A 19897-nucleotide genomic window follows, 5' to 3' on the forward strand; every position below is an offset into this window, starting at 1 on the left:
TAGATGCAGATAAAAATTATTTTTAATTTGCAACCTGATGGAGGTCAGTATAGATGGACTAATAGAACAAGTCCCACACACTGCTACAAGGCCAAATATTTTTTCAGAGCTAGATGCAGAAAAATATTATATTCAATTTGCAACCTGATGGAGGTCAGTATAGATGGACTAATAGAACAAGTCCCACACACAGCTAGAAGCCCAAATATTTTTTCAGAAGTAGATGCAGAAAAAAATTATATTCAGTTTTCAACCTGATGGAGGTCAGTATAGATGGACTAATAGAACTAGTCACACACACAGCAAGAAGGCCAAATATTTTTTCAGAGCTAGATGCCGAAAAAAATTATATTCAATTTGCAACCTTATGGAGGTCAGTATAGATGGACTAATAGAATGATGCTATGCCCAAAAGGTTTTACTTCACTAGGTGCAGTAAAAAAATTGGTATTCTATACACAGGTGGTGTAGCTTGCAACACAGATAGGCTACTCCACTGACTAACACACTCTGCAATAGGCCAAAAAGGATTAGCTTTGCTAGATTTAGCCAAATGCTGTGAAAAAAACTTGCACAGCACTGGCACAGACCTGCCTGGCAAAAACTGATAGGAACTGATGTAACTTAGTCCTGAAAAGGACTGCAATTACAATTAGTCTTTACTCCCACAACCTATCTATTTAAGAGCACAGACCTGCCTGATAAAAGTCGTAGGAAATGCTGTAACCTAGTCCTTAAAAGGACTGCAATCACAACTATTCCCTACTCCCAAGCTATCTGTAGATTTGTGCGAAAATTGGCTTGAAATTAACAAGGTATAGCGCACACAGCAACAGCGGTGCCGTCTAACACGCAGCTGCAGCAGTGAGAAAATGGTGGCGACGGGGAAAATGTCTGGGTCTTATAGGGCAAGGACATGTGACATACACTGCCAATGACACATGCCCTTGCTTGTGTGAAAAAAAGCACTTCGCTCCGTGTGTGCGCTGCTGATAGGCTGATAGGCTGACAGATTGCACCTCCCCACTGTAAATGTGGGAAAGAGAAAAAAAAAATGGAGATCTTCATTATTCCTGCAGAGATCCATCCCCTGCCCCTCCCCCCACTCAAACTGCGTATTATCATTAATTTTCATTATTACTGAGAAAAAATCCAGTTATGATTTTGGTGCATGAACAATTATCGAACATAACCTCGAACAGCTGAATTTTTTTCAAATCGTTCGTGTTCACCGAACGGCACGAACACCGCCCAAAACAGCTCGAATTTGAGATTGGCGAACAGTTCGAGTCGAACAACGCTCATCTCTACTCATAATATGTTTGTGAGAAGGGGGCAGCTGATGTAAATTTTCATTGGGAATTACATTTGTCTGTAAATGGTATAAGATAACTGCTCACTGGATAATTAACAGAATTATTTATGCTCACAACTCGTGTGGATTTCTTTTCTCCGAAATCAAGCACTCATGATAGAGATGGCTGATTTTCCCAATTTGACCTCACTGGTGATCCCGTTATCTGACTTTAGGTCAGAGCCAAACAGCTACAACAGTTTTTGGAGATCAACTTGGGACCATGACCTACAGCTTACTCAGAAGCCATACATGGGTTTCCTGAGAAAATGAAACTTCCTGCTGCAGCATGGTAGGAAGCCTTTAATTCTTACACTCTAGTTTTACTCTCTCTGATTTCTCTGGATTTCTGAGTAAGATTGTAAAACAAGGTTCAAAAACTGGCATCCACAGTTAGTAGTGTGAATTTATGTATGTTTGTATGAGAGTTGAAATATAGAATAATAAGATAATCTATATTATCTGTTTGTCTACTAAATGTTTTTGAGCAAACTTTATACACACTTGAATATGCTTTTTGTTCAGCAATGGAGCTTTGATTAGCGTGCATACAGGCCATGGAAGTTCAGTGCATTACTTATAGCTTTCTTTTAAACAATTGTACCTGCTGATTCCAGGTCTTTTTGTAGTTCTCCACATGTGGTCTTAGGCTCTTGGATAACTTTTCTGATAATTCTTTTTACTCCTCTGTCTGAAATCGTGTGGGGAGCACCCGGTCATGGCTGGGTTATGGTGAAAAGATGTTCTTTCAACTTCAAGATTATGGCCCCAATAGTGCTCACTGGAGCCTTAAGTAGTTTAGAAATTTTTCTGTAACTATTGTAATTTGTGTTGCAACAATAAAGTTGCAAAAGTCTTTAGAAAGCTCACTTTTTTAACCCATCATGAGATATTTGTTGTGTGGCACCTTGGTAATGAGACACTTTTTATAGGCCATCAGTTGAACCAGCTGATATTATTTTTCACTAAGTGGAAGGATTGCTTTCTAATTACTGATAGATTTTAGCTGGTGTCATAACTTTCCCTGGTTTTTTGAATCTGTCTTTCTTCATGTGTTCAATACTACTTCCCTGTAACATTTCTCATTATCATATCCTACTGAAAATTTATGGACATAGCTGAAAAGGCAGGTGTGAATAAGGCAACCTACAAACCAAGATTAGTTACACCAGTTTTGTCAGGAGGAATGGGCCCAAATTCCGACCAACTGTTGTGAGAAGCTTGTGGAAATATATCACAAACGTTTGACCCAAGTCATTCTGTTTAAGGGCAACGATAACAAATACTGGTGTAATGTATGTAAACTTTTGACTTTGCAGTAAGAAATAAAAATGCATTAAAACATTTTCTCTGTCTCATTATTCTGGCATTTGGCAAAGATTAAAAATGATGGTAATGCTAATTGACCTAAAAAGGTAAAGGTTTATTCAGATTTCATGTCAGATATTGAGAAAAGCATGCATGTGTATTTTTATATAATGTATGTAAACTTCTGGTTTCAACTGTATACCTTAATTTATAGCTATCTATGGTTTGGATAAATAAACCAATAAAAGGATAAAAATTTGCGCAGGTATAGTGGACAAAACTGGAGATGGACAAGTTAAAAAATAGTAAATAAATTTTATTTTGATATATGTTAAATAGTCACTAGATAAAAAGGATAAAAAGATGGTCACTTGTAGCTTGCGAATTCCTAGGGTAGCTCAGTTAAACCCGTAAGTTATGGGGCAATGAACTGCCCCATGAATGTTAGAATTAATGAGCATTTACGTAATATTAAACACAGGAATTCAGCTTAGTCTTACTGTAGGGACAGCTTTCCCCTATCTTTCCTTAGTACATGTTGCAGATCATAACAGTTTAAACCTGTGGGATTAAAAGGAGTTGAAAGAGGACGTGATTTGCATTCCTTGTATTATCTAGAGTGAGAGATATTGAATTATAAAAATACATCAAAATTACATATTGCATTTAATCCCTGGGGATTTACTGAACCTAAAAAATGTCTCTTTCTGTAAAGTTTAATCCTAGCATGTTCCTCATTTCTAAAGACTTTCTCTAAAATACACCATTTAAGGTAAAATATTTTATGACTAAACTAACGGACAATAGTAGATGATAATATACAGCACTACGTATGATATGATAGGTGCCATAGTAGAGTTCCAAACCGTAGTAAATAGTATGAGTAAAACTTGGCACTCAAAAGGAATACGTGATGAAAACCATAGTTTTTTATTACAATCCAAAGCAGTTCGTAAATTATAATGTTTTTATCCAGCTCAGACCTTCATTAAATAATTGCTGAATAGAAAAATGGTTATAAGTGATGATAATGACATGCAATTGATGAAAACAAAGTAAAATAAAACAAAAATACAGTTTATGCATAGAGGAGATTTTTGAACATCTAATGATCATAATAGAGTGGTGATGTGGTACATCGGTGTTGGTATGGCTCGTACATACACTGTGAAAAGGGTAAGATATTAATCATTATCATATACCAGAAATAACTATATTCAGGTGAGGAAGAACAAGGAGACAGAACAAGGGAGAGGATAACAAAGTAAATCAAGAAAGATGGTAAGGGAAAAAAAGGGAAAGAGGAGACAATGTTAAGGAATGCAGGAAATATGGGAAAACAAAAAAAAGCGTTATCCTCGAAGTGAAAACCATGTTGGATCAGTGCCAGTGACATATAATAAAGAATAAAAGAAAATGAAGAAATGCAAGAAATATTTAAGAAAATGGACAAGAGAGAGGAAGAGGCAGGAGGAAAAGCTGATCACATTGACCTGTGATCAAACATGGAGAAGTCTGGTAAGTTTAGTATTCTAAAGATAGGAGCTCACATTAACGTAGATGTCCCTGTATAGAACTCAAAATCCACAGGCCAGGATAAAGGGAAGGGAGCCCTGAAGTGGAGGAGCATGCAAAGAAGGTTTACCGGACTTTGTTAAGAAAGAGGATTGTATCAATCAAAGTGCTATATATGATATATATATGCCCTACATCTTCTCTCTCATCTCTGTGTACCAGATGACTCACGCTCTCTGTTTTGCTAATTATCTAAGACTAACATGCTTTCTAATTTATACATCGCTCTCCCCTCACCAGGACTTTTTTTCATGCTGCACCAGTTCTATGGAATGCACTACCCCAGACAATCCAGTTAACTCCCAGTGTCCAGTTTTAGGCATACATTTTTTAGACTGGCCTATGACATCACCTCATTAATCTATTTCCTGTTGTCACTTCCAAACTTTTCTTCCAAATCTGGTCCCTGCTATCATCTGTTTTAACAACCTGCATAAACTCAGTAACCCTTCATATCGGTATTTATACAGATACTGGCTGGTGACCAGTTCATGCAGCAATATTTGAATGCCCCCTTTGAATTATATTGATGGCTGGATCATACATGACCAGCATTTATCTTTCCTTTTTTGTCATTTTTACTTTCTCATAGAATGTAAGCTTGAAAAAAAAATGTAGACATTCAAATGTGCTTGGTGAGTGGAACAAACAAAATTGAATTCTCTTGTTCATGTGAATTATTAGATATTCTCCATAAAGTAAATGTCCCTCATTGTTTTTCAAAGTCTTTCCAGACTCTAGAGAATGATAATTGTAATTTGTAAAAAATAAAAAAAAATACTTATACTCAATGCACTGCTCTTCTTTCTGGTTACTGCAATCCTCAGTGTTACCTGTTTAGTCCTTATCTCATCTTCTTAGCTCCACCACTCACATGGAATCACTGGATCACTTCAAGAAGGGCATGACTTCTGGCTCTTAAGAAGCCCACTCACTGAGACATCATGATGTCATGACCTCAGGCACGAATGCGCAAAACAGTCCTTGGCCTGATCAGAGTTAAAAGTCCAAGCTCAGTGTGAAGAGGTCCAGGGACTCAATATAAGTGACAGTGATAAGAAGCTGCAATAAGAACCGGGCAGGTTACTGTGAGGAGCAGAGTGTGCAGAGAGGTGAGCGGTAAGGTGAATAAGTAATTATTTTTTTTACCATTTTGATGACCCTTTACAGTTGAGCAGAAAGGTGGTAATTTTGCTTAATGAGTGAAAAGGTGAATTACAAAAAAAATCTGCCTTTTATCGATTGTGGATTTTTGTAATAGCCAATTCAATCACACTTGAATATATTCATGAATCTGTACAATTAACTACTTACAACGCTGTGGAAAAGCCCTTTTCTGTTCCAGCATTACTATGCCCAAGTGCACAAAGCAATGAGACATGGTTAAGTTGATGTGGATGAACTCGTCTGCCCACACAGAGCCATGACCTCAACTTCATTAAACATCTTTGGGATGAAATACAAAGGAAATAGCAAGCCAGGCCCCCTCAACCACAATCAGCGTCTCACCTCACAAATGCTCTTCTAAATGAGTTGGCAAATGTTCCCACAATCACACTCCAAGATCATGTATAAAGCCTTCCAAGAAAAGTGGAAGCTTCTATAGCTGCAAAGTGGATACTAACTCTTTATTAATGCCTGTTGATTTAGAATGGTATGTCAGGAAAGCCTCATGTACATGTAATATATAAATGTCCCAATTCAATAATCTCTATATTTTGTTTATATTTGCCGTCAATAAGAAAAAAGTGAAAAAACACTTCTGGGGTGAGCTATGTTGTAGGTTTTGATTTTTTTATGGCAATTTTGAAGCCCAAACTAGTTATGGATCATAAAGTAACAAAAAGTTTAAAGGACAGATAGTAGAGTTTAGCAAGTCAACACGTTTCCCAAAAATTTGATTTGTGACAAATCAAATGTACTTCAAACTCTCGATTAGCCCTGAAATTAATGCATGTTTTCTTTTATTTTCTTAAGAAATCTTCATGTAATCTTCACTGCTGTGCTCTTATAGTATTAATATCTATTGCCCTCATGGATAGACACTACATCTTTTAATTTACCTCTCCACATGCTAACCTGGCCTCAAATAAGCTGAGAAAGATGGTGGATAAGGGTGCACAGTCCATGAGGGGCCACAACCCCAATGCATAATACAAAAAAAAGAAATATAAAAAAGAGCCAGCACACTTATTGTTAGAACCTTGCTCTTAGGTTTTTTTTCCTTTGCTGGTCACATGACCTTGTTGGCCTATTTAAGCCTTCTCCGCCCTTCTGGCTTTGCTGGACTTCATTGTTTAACTATTTTCTAGCTAGCCTGTGCTCTGTATCTAACTCTGTTAGTTTGCTTGGTCTACGGACCTCTTTGTTCTATATATTTTGTTTGTTCGTCTGTCTGCTACTATTTCTGTTAGGAGGTGTCCCATTTTCCTCCCAGTCCTTAGTACTTGTAGGGATTCCTTCCCCACATCTATAGGTCTCCGTACAGACTAGCTTAGGACTTTAGCAGGTCTGATCGCAGGATCAGGTCCCCTGTTACATCGTAGGGATTAAGCTGAGTTCTATCGTAGGGACAGATCTCCTCTCTTTCCTTAGCTCTGGTAGCAGAACATAACAGTAAGTCCAGCCCAGCAAATGCTCTAAGGAAAGATTTTTTCTGTTCCATCATGGTGTCAGTTCTGGATTTGGCTAAACACCTGCAGGGACTCTCTTTGTAGGTGACTGAGCTCCATCAACACGTGAGTAACTGTCCTGGAGCACATTTCTTGGAGCCTAAGGTACGTTTGCCGGATTTATTTTTTGGTGAACACCGAGAATTTTTTTCATTTAAAAATGCTTGCTTATTGTATTTTCGTTTGAGACCCAAGTCCTCTGGGGATGATTCCCAGCGCATAGGGTTTATAATGTCACTTTTGCGCAAAGAGCCTCAGGAGTGGGCCTTTTCTTTGCAACCTAGTGATATATGCTTCAGTTCAGTGGATAGTTTTTTTTCTGCTTTGGGACTATTATATGATGATCCTGATCGTGTCTCATCAGCTGAGACTGAGTTAAGACGTTTGAGACAGGGATCAGGTAATGTGGAAAAATATTGTACTCATTTCCGTCGATGGTCTACTCAAACAGGGTGGAACGATTCTGCTCTGAAAAGTCTATTTCTTGCTGGGCTCAGTGAAAGGGTTAAAGACCTGCTAATTGCTTATCCTGCACCTGAAGATTTGCAACAGGCTATGCAATTAGCTATACGGGTGGATAGGAGACTGCGTGCAAGGGTTAATGAGAGCAAATCCTCTGCTATGTCAGTTTCTGGTTATGAGAATGTGTGTACTAACAGTGGTGAACCGATGGAGATTGGAGCGATGGCACCTCGCTCTCAAGAAAAAGATCGCAGATTTTCTGAAGGCTTGTGTTTCTATTGTGGAAAATCTGGTCATTTAATTAAAGACTGTGAGCTTCGTATCAAGAAAGAAAAAAAATGGTCAGTCATGCCCGTATTGCCTGTTTAAATTCCAAGGGTGTATTTTTAGCTGCTTCCACGATTGCTCAGGAAAAATTAATGGAATTTCGGGTGTTTGTTGATTGTGGGTCTACTCTGAATGTTATTGATGGGGGATTCTTGGAAAGACTCAATTTAAAACCCGAACCTTTATCATCCCCCATTGCTGTGGTTTCGGTGGATGGTTCCCCTTTGAAGAATATTACTCTCAAGGTCTGTGAATTTCCTCTCACTGTTAATGGGGTTCACCACGAGAAATTGGATTTGGTAGTTTTGAATAACTTGCCTTCTCCAGTAATATTGGGATTGCCCTGGTTAAAATTTCACAATCCTGTACTGGATTGGTCTACCAGTGAAATTAAATCCTGGAGCCATAAATGTTATGACAAGTGTTGTAACGGGCGTATTGCAGCTTTGGATAGGGGAGAATTGCCTGTTCCTATTCAGGATTTTTGGAGAGTTTTTTCTGAGAAGGAATCGCAGGTTTTGCCTCCACATAGAGACTATGATTGTACTATTGAATTTGTCCCTGGAGTGACTCTTCCTAAAAGTCGTTTATTTAACCTTACTATTCCTGAGAGGAAGGCTTTGGAGGAATACATAAAGAGAAGTTTGGCCGCCGGTCACATTAGGCCCTCTAAGTCTCCTGTGGCGGTTGGATTTTTTTTTGTAAAAAAAAAGGATGGCGGTTTACGTCCTTGTCTGGATTTTCGTGAGATTAACAAAATTACTGTACGCAATCCTTACCCACTGCCATTGATTCCTGATCTGTTTAACCAGTTAATGGGGGCCAAGTGGTTCTCTAAAATTGACCTTAAGGGGGCATACAATCTGTTGCGCATGAAGGAGGGTGACGAATGGAAGACTGCTTTTAACACTCCTGTGGGTCATTTTGAGAATCTGGTTATGCCTTTTGGTCTTACTAATGCTCCTGCATTTTTTCAGAATCTTATTAATGACATCCTTAGACCTTTGATCGGCAAAAATGTGGTTGTGTATTTGGATGACATTTTGATTTATTCGCCGGATCTGGAGTCTCATTGGCGGAGCGTACGTGAGGTATTACAGTTATTAATGGACAATTCGCTTTTTGCTAAGCTGGAGAAATGTGAGTTCGCTGTACAGAGAATTAGTTTTTTGGGTTACATTATCTCCAGCGAAGGTTTTGAGATTGACCCGGTTAAAGTTCAAGCTGTACAGGAATGGCCTAGGCCTATTGGTTTGAAATCGATACAGAGGTTTTTAGGTTTCGCCAATTATTACAGAAAATTCATAAAAAATTTTTCTAGTATTGTCAAACCTCTGACCGATCTCACCAGGAAAGGTGCTGATGCGGTTCAGTGGTCTTCTGAGGCCATTGAAGCTTTTGTGTATCTCAAGGAGAGGTTCACCTCTGCTCCCATCCTTATGCAGCCTGATGTGACTAAGCCGTTTTTGGTTGAGGTTGATGCTTCCTCTGTGGGGGTTGGCGCAGTATTGTCTCAGGATAACGGGGATGGATTACATCCCTGTGCCTTTTTTCAAAAAAATTTTCGGAGACTGAACTGAATTACGATATTGGTAATCGGGAATTATTGGCTATTAAACTCGCATTTGAACACTGGTGTCACTTCTTGGAAGGTGCGGAATTTCCCATTCAGGTTCTTACGGATCATAAAAATCTGATATATCTTGATGCTGCCAAGTGCCTGAATGCCCGTCAGGCTAGGTGGGCACTGTATTTCTCGCGGTTTAATTTCTCCGTTACTTACATCCCTGGTACTAAGAATGTTAAGGCGGATGCCTTGTCTCGCAGTTTTTCTCCCATAGTCGGTGCTGAGAAAGAGGAGAACATTTTACAAGAAGGTGTTGTGATAGCTGCTTTGGACTCCGTTTTGGAAGATGAGATTCTTAAAGCACAGGAGAATGCCCCATCTAACACTCCTCATGGGAGGTTGTTTGTGCCTGGGACCTTTAGGAGAGATTTGTTTGTTGAGTGTCACGAATCTCGGTTGGCAGGTCATCCCAGAATCTCTGAGACCAAGAGACTGGTGGGTCGCAGTTTTTGGTGGCCTGGATGGCAGAAGGAAGTCATTAAGTGGGTGCGTCAATGTACTATATGTGCTAGATCTAAGTCCTCATATACTCCTGCTGCGGGGTTGCTTTGTCCTTTGGAGGTTCCCAGTGCTCCTTGGACACATTTGGCTATGGACTTTATAACTGACCTTCCCCCCTCTGAGGGTTTTACTGTCATCTGGGTGGTCGTGGACCGTTTTAGCAAGATGTGTCACTTGTTTCCCTTCGTCAAACTGCCCTGCGCTAAAACTCTCGCTAAGGCCTTTGTCAAGGAAATTGTCAGACTTCATGGCGTTCCTACTGACATTGTTTCTGATAGGGGTCCTCAGTTCGTGGCTCGTTTTTGGCGTGCCTTTTGTGACAGGTTGGGAGTTCATTTATCGTTCTCGTCCGGATATCATCCTGAATCTAATGGCCAGACAGAAAGGAAAAACCAGGATGTTGAGCAGTTCTTGCGTTGTTTTGTGGCAGACAATCAAGAGGGGTGGTCTGAGTTTCTGCCACTTGCTGAATTTGCTCTGAACAATCATACATCTTCTTCTGCTGGTTGTTCGCCTTTTTTTTGTTGTTCTGGGAGACATCCGTCGTTTGGGTCGTTCTCCAAGTTGGGATCTGCCGTGCCTGAGGAGGAGAATTTTTCCGGTGATTTGGAGAGAGTTTGGACGGATGTGCGTGGTAATCTTCAGGAGGCCAACAGAAAATCTAAGGACTACTTTGATAGGAAAAGACAGGAGGTTTTGTTCGCTGTTGGTGACATGGTTTGGTTGTCCTCTAGGAATCTGCGGTTGAGGATTCCTTCTAAGAAATTGGGTCCCAAGTTTGTAGGGCCCTTTAAGGTGCTTCAGGTTGTCAACCAATCTGCTGTTAGGTTGGAGGTTCCTACCTCCTGGAGAATTAATCCGGTATTTCATGTCTCTCTGTTGAAAAAAGCTGTTGTATCGGATTGTGACGCCTCTGCCTCTGTTCCTCCGTGGTGGAGGACGGGGAATATGAAATTTCTCGCATCCTTTACTCTAGACTGTATAGAGGTAGTTTGCAGTATCTTGTGGCCTGGAAAGGTTTCGGACCCGAGGATAACTCTTGGGTGAGGTCGGATGATGTTTCCGCGTCCAGACTTATCAGAGCGTTTCACAGGAGATTTCCTGATAAGCCTGGTCCTAGGGGATCCGGAGGATCCTCTTAGAAGGGAGGGTACTGTTAGAACCTTGCTCTTAGGTTTTTTTTCCTTTGCTGGTCACATGACCTTGTTGGCCTATTTAAGCCTGCTCCGCCCTTCTGGCTTTGCTGGACTTCATTGTTTAACTACTTTCTAGCTAGCCTGTGCTCTGTATCTAACTCTGTTAGTTTGCTTGGTCTACGGACCTCTTTGTTCTATATATTTTGTTTGTTCGTCTGTCTGCTACTATTTCTGTTAGGAGGTGTCCCATTTTCCTCCCAGTCCTTAGTACTTGTAGGGATTTCTTCCCCACATCTATAGGTCTCCGTACAGACTAGCTTAGGACTTTAGCAGGTCTGATCGCAGGATCAGGTCCCCTGTTACATCGTAGGGATTAAGCTGAGTTCTATCGTAGGGACAGATCTCCTCTCTTTCCTTAGCTCTGGTAGCAGAACATAACACTTTTTGTATAAAATTAATGTGCAGGTGCACAAATACTCATAGGTGTGGCAATTATGCAAAAATATATATATACATGCATACAGTCATTCTCCTGAGTCATAATGTATGCATATATTGTATCTTCTCTGCTGTGCTGTCACATACCAACTCGGATTGGTCAAGGCTGCTGAAGCTAGCACTGCGGGTTCATTAGTCTATGCGTACTTTGCATTTTTTCAGTGCTTTTTTCCACAGGCAAAGCATGCTCTCTTGCTGAGTTTTTGCTGCATTTTTGCTGCATGTCTCTATTAGTGTTGAGCCACCCCCGTAGTTTTCGGGTTCGGTTCGGTGAACACAGGCATGTTCGCCGAACGGTTCTTCGAACACCGTCGAACACCGTTGAACACCGTTAAAACCAATGGCAGGCAAACAAAAACACATAGTAACACATAGAAAACACCTTCAAAGGTGTCCAAAAGCTGACAAACTGCTCAGAAGACACAACTAACATATGGAAAAGTGACAAGTACATATAGTCATGCGAAAAGAAAAGAGGTGGAGGAGTAAAAGGAGGAGGAGACACAGATATAGGCTTGTCATGCCCTTCTAAAATCAAGAAAGGCTGGAGTAAAAATCTAAAATCAGCCTACCAATACCCAGATGTCGTGACAAGAAAATTAAAAAAATAAATATCATTAGGTAGAATGGCGGTTTCATTCAGAACACTTTCCTTACAAGACGTAGTGGTATCCCCGTTGGGAGTCGTGCCAAAAACCGAACCCAATACATTCGGACTAATCCACCATTTGTCATATCTAAGGGGCAGGTCAGTAAACGACAACATCGAAGCGGAACCAAGTACAGTAGTTTATACTGTACCTCCTTTGACAAGGCAATCAGGCGGGTCAAGAAGTTGGGAAGGGGCACACTAATGGCCAAAACAGACATTGAGGGGGCAGAACGGTTACTTACTACTAGAGCTGAGTGGTGTTCGACTCGAACTGTTCGCCAATCTCAAATTCGAGCTGTTTTGGGCGGTGTTCGAGTCGTTCGACGAACTCGAACGATTTGCAAAAAATTTGGCTGTTGGAGGTTATGTTCGATAACTGTTCATGCACCAAAAGCGTAACTACATTTTTTCACAGTGATACTGTTAATTAGTGATGAGCGAGCATGCTCGCCACTGCTCTGTACTCGCCCGAGCATCTCAGTACTCGAGATGCTCGGAGCTCGCCGAGTACTTTCGAGATGCTCGGGCAGGAGCTCGGGTCCTCGTCCTGCATGTCTGGCGCTATTTAGAGGACCAATCATGGAGGGATTGTCTGCCACTCACTGTAATGCCACAGCCATGGTGGTTGTGGCATTACAGTGGTTGCCCAAATCGATGGGAACAGTGCTCACAGTGAAACATGAAAAACCGGCAATTCAGCAGCGGCATACACCGGTACCGACAATTTAGAACAGAAAGAATAGAGCATCACACATAGATTAGATAGAGAGAAACATGTCAGTCACATATTTAATAAGTACAGTGACAGTGTTGGCTACTGTACTTGTCATTTAGTGTTAAAGTAAAGGATTTATTAAAAAAAATTGGCGTGGGGTTCCCCGTAATTTTAGTCTCTAGCAGAGGTTAAGTAGACGGCTGAGGCAGATGTTTGAAGCCTGGGAAGGGGGTAATACCCACGGAGCTTTCCAGGCTACTAATATCAGCCCCCAGATGAATACCTAGCCTTTACTAGCTATTAAAATGGGGGACCCTTAAAAAAAAAAGATGTTTAGTCCCCCCTATTTTATTAGCTAGCAAAGGCAAGGCAGACAGCTGAGGGCTGATATTAATAGCCCAGGGAGGGGAGGGTGCCATGGTTATTGGCCCCCTCCCAGGCTAGAAACACCAGCCGTCAGCCGCCCCAGAAATGGCGCATCAAATGGATGCTCCAATTCTGGCGCTTAGCCTCGCTCTTCCCACAGCCCTGTAGTGCTGTAGCGGTGCCAGTGGGGTAATAGGTCTGGGGTTGATGTCAGCTTACAATGCCAGCTGACATCAAGCCCAGGTTACTAATGGAGAGGCGTCTATAAGACGCCCCCATTACTAACCCCATAGTGAAAGTTAAATAAAACACAAACACCCAGAATAAAGTCCTTTAATTGAAATAAAGACACAATTCTTTAATGTTCTAAATTAAACTCTACTTACTGTCATGCCCATTCCAGCTGAAGTCAATGTCTTCTGCAATAAAAGTAAAATAATAAACCAACCTCATCCTTACCTTTCCATGGTTCCCAGGACGGCTTCAGCTCTGCTACATTGACATGACAGGCTGGATCACAGCAGTAAGCTGCCATCCAGCTTGCCATGCCGCAGACACTGAGAAGCTCCTCAGTGAAGATCCTCAGTGTCTCGCTGGGACAGCATCCAGATGAGCCGAGTTCATGTCCAATGAACTCAGCTCATCTCATGCACGTCACTGACAGCATGGGAGAATTCTCCTGCGCATGCAGTGCCGGCAAACGACGTCACCGCTTAAGCAGGAGAATTTTCCCACACTGGGACGGCATTGATGAAGGCAGGCTGGATGGTAGCAGAACGCTGCCATCCAGCTTGTCACCCTTCAGAGACATTGCCTGCGCTCCACAGTGTCTCTGAAGGAGACTAAGTAACAGTATTACTGTGAAAAAATCCAGTTACGCTTTTGTTGTACGAACAGTTATCGAACATAACCTCGAACAGCCGAATTTTTTGCAAATCATTCGAGTTCGTCGAACGACTCGAATACTGCCGAAAACAGCTCGAATTTGAGATTGGCGAACAGTTCGAGTTGAACAACGCTCATCTCTAGTCTCTATTGATTAATAATACATAATATTCGCACATGTATTTCCAAGAATACTGTATATTTGTTACATTTTTAGTTTTGTTTTTTGTTTTTTTTACAAATAGAAATTTTCATGTCATGTATTCTGTTTGCTCCACCGAATTGTTCCCTTCTATGTTTGGATCTCTATGCATTCATTTGGTATATTATTTTTACTAATATTTTTCTCTAAGTATTTAGCATTATTCATGCATTTTACTTTACCTTTCTATAGCTCCAATGCTGATTACCCTTCATTCCATGACAGTCATAAAGGGTGACTTGACTATTACGGGAAATAGCATCGAAGCAGAACTTCCTTGTGTGGAGTGGTTCCCCGGGGCGTATATCCTCTCTCCAGCCAAATGTAAAAAGCTGAGGAATAACATCATATAAAATTAAAAAATGAAAACAATAAACTGCTGTTAACATTGTGCCAGTGGTTACTTAGATTTTATGAAATTGGGAATAACTGAGCTTATCATTGTTAGCATATTATATCTCTGTTGACTGAGACTTACTCAACTAAATAATCTTTAATCAAAGTATATGAGCAAGATGAATTTATTTTTAGTAAAAATAAAATGAAGTAGAACAGGATGTTAATCTCTACAACAAAAATTAATTTTAATGAACATCATGTATGAGTATATAGAGTTCATTAGAAGCCCAAAACAAAAACATAGTTACATAGTTTATAAGGCCGAAAAAAGACAAGCGTCCATCCAGTTCAACCTATTTCTTGTGCACTGCAGCTATTCTGCAGCGTTGATCCAGGGGAAGGCAAAAAAAAACCATGCGGTATAGACCAATTTGCATCATTGAGGAAAAATTCACTTCCCGACTCCAATCTGGCAGTCAGATTAAATCCCTGGATTAATTAACTATCACTAAGCATAAGATGTAATTTTATTGTTCTCAAGAAAGGCGTCCAGGCCTCTCTTGTACTCATTAAGTGAGTTGGACATCACCACTTCCTCTCCCAGAGAGTTCCAGAGTCTCACGGCTTTGACCGTAAAGAATCCCCTTCTATGCTGGTGCAGGAACCACCTTTCCTCCAGACGCATGGTGTGCCCCCTCATCTTTGTCACCATCCTTGGTATAAACAGGTCATGGGAGAGATTGCTGTACTGCCCCCTGATGTATTTATACATGTTTATGAGGTCTCCCCTAAGCCTTCTCTTTTCCAACGTAAATAGGCATAATTTTGACAACCTCTCTGGGTATTCTAGTCCCTCCATTCCCTTTATTACCTTAGTCGCCCTCCTTTGTACCCTCTCTAGCTCCAATATGTCTTTCCTGAGCACCGGAGCCCAGAACTGTGCACAATATTCTAAGTGCGGCCTTACCAGCGCTTTATACAGAGGAAGAACAATGTTCTCATCATATGCCCCTATTCCTCTTCTGATGCATGCCATGACTCTATTTGCCTTCGCAGCTGCTGCCTTACACTGGGCACTCCAATTTAATTTGCTGTTAACCAAGACGCCCAGGTCCTTCTCCATGTCAGATTTCCCCAACGGTTTCCCATTTAATATGTATGGGTGACTGCTGTTTTTCTTTCCCATGTGCATGACCTTACATTTATCGGCATTGAACCCCATTTGCCATTTTTTGGCCCAACTCCCCAATTTATCTAAATCCTCCTGTAGCTGTGCCCTATCCTCATCTGTATTAACTACTTTACAAAGTTTAGTATCATCTGCAAATATTGCTATTTTACTATGCAACCCTTCCACTAGATCATTAATGAATATATTGCAATTTTAGTGTAGCATTCTAGTGCATGATGAACTAATAATAAAGAGATTATATACAAATTAGATAATCATTAGCTATTATTAGAAATGGACACACTTATGTTTTCATAGCTTTAATGCTGAAAATAGGCATAAGTCAATTGAGTTCAACCTTTAATCTAACATTTTGACCCAGAGAAAAGCAAACATGGGGATACGACAAATGCTAATTGCTACATATTAGAGGAACAATTCCTTCCAGACTTCATATTTGGCAATCAGAATAGTTCCCCGGATCAATGTCCCATCACAGAATCTAGTACCCATAATTCAGTTCAATAATCTGAAATATTTCTTTTTTTTATGAAAGGCATCCAGGTCCTCCTTGAACTTGAGTTTAAATTTTGGCAATTGATTGAATTTTTGTAAAAAATATTTAGCAATTAGTGTTGAGCGAGCATGCTCGACACTGCTCGGTACTCGCCCGAGCATCACGCTACTCGGGATGTTCGGCGAGCACCGAGCATTTCCGGGTTACTCGGGCGGGAACTCGGGTCTCCGCCCTGCATATTTGGCGCTCTTTACAGAGCCAATGAACATGCAGGGATTGCCAACCAGTCACTGTTATGCCGCAGCCAGGTTGGTTGTGGGAATTACATTGATTGGCTGGCCGCACAGCGTCACCTCGAGTATTTAAAACCGGGCGCCACCATCTTGGACACAGACGGCTGGGATCAGACAGTGTAGGAGCAGCGCTGCTGATTTAGCGATAGATATATACTGCGAAATAGTTAGTGCAGGGTCTGTAAAGGCTGCCAGATCAAACAAACTGTCCTTCTCAGGACTAATATCCATCCCAGATATCATCTAAATCCTCTTTTTTTTTCTCCTCCTTCAAACTGTACAAATACTCGTCTTATTAATCTTTTGGAGTCCCCCCCCCTCAAAAAAATGTGTGTCTCTGATTTTTCAGACACAAATATATCTGTTGAAAATAGTCTGGCGTAGGCCACGAGAAATAGAAGAGAGGTTTTGCAGTTCCACGGGTCAAATCTCTGTGTTATCCTGCTTTTGGCATTTTTAGCCGTAAAAAAAAAACTAATAGTGTCTGCCTGATTTTTCAGACACAAATATATATGTTGAAAATAGTCTGGTGTAGGCCAGAGAAACAGAAGTGTGGTTTTGCAGTTCCACAGTTCTCACCTCTCTGTATTATCCTGCTTTAGGGCAATTTATATCTAAAAAAAAACAGTTTGAGTGTGTCGCTCACTGTTCAGCCGCAAATATATATATTTAAAAAAGTCTGGTATACACCAGTAAATTATAACTGTGGTTTTGCTGTTCCACGGTAAAAAACCTCTATTATCCTGCTTTTGGCATTTTTTGCCGTAAAGAAAAACTAATAGTGTCTCCCTGATTTTTCAGACACAAATATATCTGTTGAAAATAGTCTGGTGTAGGCCCGAGAAATAGAAGTGTGGTTTTGCAGTTCCACGGGTCAAATCTCTGTATTATCGTGCTTTTGCCATTTTTTGCCGTAAAGAAAAACGGTAGTGTCTCCTGATTGTTCAGACACAAATATATCTGTTGAAAATAGTCTGATGTAGGCCCGAGAAATAGAAGTGTGGTTTTGCAGTTCCACTGGTCAAATCTCTGTATTATCCTGCTTTTGGCATTTTTTGCCGTAAAGTAAAGCTAATAGTGTCTCCCTGATTTTTCAGACACAAATATATCTGTTGAAAATAGTCTGGTGTAGGCCTGAGAAACAGAAGTGTGGTTTTGCAGTTCCATTGTTCAAATCTCTGTATTATCCTGCTTTTGGCATTTTTTGCTGTAAAGAAAAAAGTAGTGTCTCCAGATTGTTCAGACACAAATATATCTGTTGAAAATAGTATGGTGTAGGCCCGAGAAATAGAAGTGTGGTTTTGCAGTTCCACGGTTCAAACCTCTGTATTATCCACTTTTGGGCCATTTTTACCTAAAAAAAAACAGTTTGAGTGTGTCGCTCACTGTTCAGCCGCAAATATATCTTTAAAATTGTCTGGTATACCCCAGTAAACAATAACTGTGGTTTTGCCATTCCACGGTAAAAATCTCTATTATTCAGCTTTTAGTATTTTTTCCGTAAAGAAAAACAGTAATAGTTTCTCCCTAATTGTTCAGATTGTTTAAAACAGTCGGGTGTAGGCCAGAGAAATAGAACCATGGTTTTCCACTTCCATGGTTCTAATCTACTTTTTTTTACCCTTTTTCCATTGATAGTGCGAGTGTAAGCTATTTTACTTCCTTTACAATGGGCAAGGCACGTGGCAAGGGACGTGGAACTGGACTTGCTGGTGATGGTGCGTGCAGAGGACGGGGCCGTGGCCAAGGTGAAAATGTGCCACAACCAACAGCCACATCTTCTCTCTCCCACTTCTTGACCGAATTACTAGGGAAGCACAGAACAACACCAGTATTGCGAACTGATCAGTGTGAACAGGTTATTAATTGGATAGCAGATAATAATTCCAGTTACCTGGGCACCACAACCTCCGGTTTGTCTTCCACACGGTCAACTCTTAGTTGCCGTGAGTCTCGACCGCATACTCCTCCTCACCCTGATGCTCCTTCCTCCCACCATGCTGAGTGTCGTCAGACAGCAACTGATCCCACACTTGGACACTCTGATGAACTGTTCACTGGTCCATTTCCAGATTTGTGCCCCTCGCCTGCTCCGCTTGATGTGGTGGAAGAGGAGATCCCATGTAGCGATGATCAAATATTTGACCAGCCACGGCCACAGGAAGTTGACGCTGGCAATTTGTCACAAGAGGTGGACGATGATGAGACAGAATTGCCAGGAAGTGAGGAGGAGGATCGTGGTGTGCAAGTGGAAGAGGAGGAGGTGGTGGATGATCTATTAACTGACGCAACGTGGCAGAAGGACATGCAGAGCGAGGCCAGTAGCACACAGGGTGAGGGAGGCAGAGTACCCCAACAGGCAGGAAGAAGCAGTGTGGTGGCCACATACAGTAGGCAGGCAGCAGTTCCCCGTAACACCAACACGAGGGACGTTGCCAGTACAACCTGTAATTCTTCCTGGAATTTTTTTAAAGACTCTGCTGATAACCCCTAAAAGGCCATTTGTACCACCTGCCATGCCAGCATCAGCAGGGGTGACAAATCTACCAGCCTGACCACCACCAGCATGATCAAGCACATGGCAGCAAAGCACCCGACTTTGTGGGGTGAACCCCAGGGTCCATGATCAGTGTCAGCGGGTGTCACCACTGCTTCTTCCGCTGTTGTGCATGCAATAGAACCCCCTGCTGTGTGTGCAAGGCAATCCCCTGTCCATACTGCATGCAAAGATGCGCCCTCCTCTCAGTCTTCACTTGCTTTGGCAGTTTCTCAAGAAACAGCATCAACGTCCACGTCCACGTCCTACCGCAGTGTTCAATTGTCTATATCCCAGACCTTTGAAAGAAAGCGGAAATTTGCAGCCAACGCCCCACAGGCCACAGTCCTAAATTCGCACATTTCACGCACCTGTACAACTGTCATACCGTCGGTTCAGCGTGGGTGGCCTGAGGACAAGGGGGAGGAGGAGGAGGAGAGCGTGGTCAGTCATCATCTTGGTGAGGACACGGAAGTCTTGCCCGTTACCAGTCTGGCACGCATGACTGACTTTATGTTACGCAGCCTTAACCGTGACCCTCGCGTTGTCAATATGTTGGGTGACAGTCATTACTGGTTGGTGACACTTTTAGACCCCCGTTACAAGGAGAACTTTCACTCTCTTATTCCTGAGGTGGAGAGGTCTACAAAAATGGGGCAGTACCAGAAGGCCCTTGCTGCAGAACTGTTAAAAAATTCCCATCTGAACACGCTAGCGGCAGAGGTCACAGTTCGTTGCCCAACCAAGGTGTGCATGCGAGA

General features: G+C 41.5%; 1 protein-coding gene across 2 annotated transcripts in view; it reads right to left on the bottom strand.

Annotated features, from left to right (window-relative positions):
• The window catches only part of GALNTL6 (polypeptide N-acetylgalactosaminyltransferase like 6), a 3351701-nt gene that overhangs the window by 333188 nt on the left and 2998616 nt on the right, over nucleotides 1-19897 (bottom strand). The window contains exon 11 of one of the 2 annotated variants that reach the window (XM_073656298.1): nucleotides 14463-14612. The exons of the other annotated variant lie outside the window; for it this stretch is intronic. Coding sequence (XP_073512399.1) covers nucleotides 14463-14612 — 150 coding nt within the window. The remainder of the gene's footprint in view (nucleotides 1-14462; nucleotides 14613-19897) is intronic. 2 annotated transcript variants of the gene reach the window in all.

Source organism: Phyllobates terribilis, unplaced genomic scaffold (assembly GCF_046119375.1).
Source record: "Phyllobates terribilis strain yellow unplaced genomic scaffold, ASM4611937v1 Scaffold_1__5_contigs__length_1240528914, whole genome shotgun sequence".
Taxonomy (NCBI): domain Eukaryota; kingdom Metazoa; phylum Chordata; class Amphibia; order Anura; family Dendrobatidae; genus Phyllobates; species Phyllobates terribilis.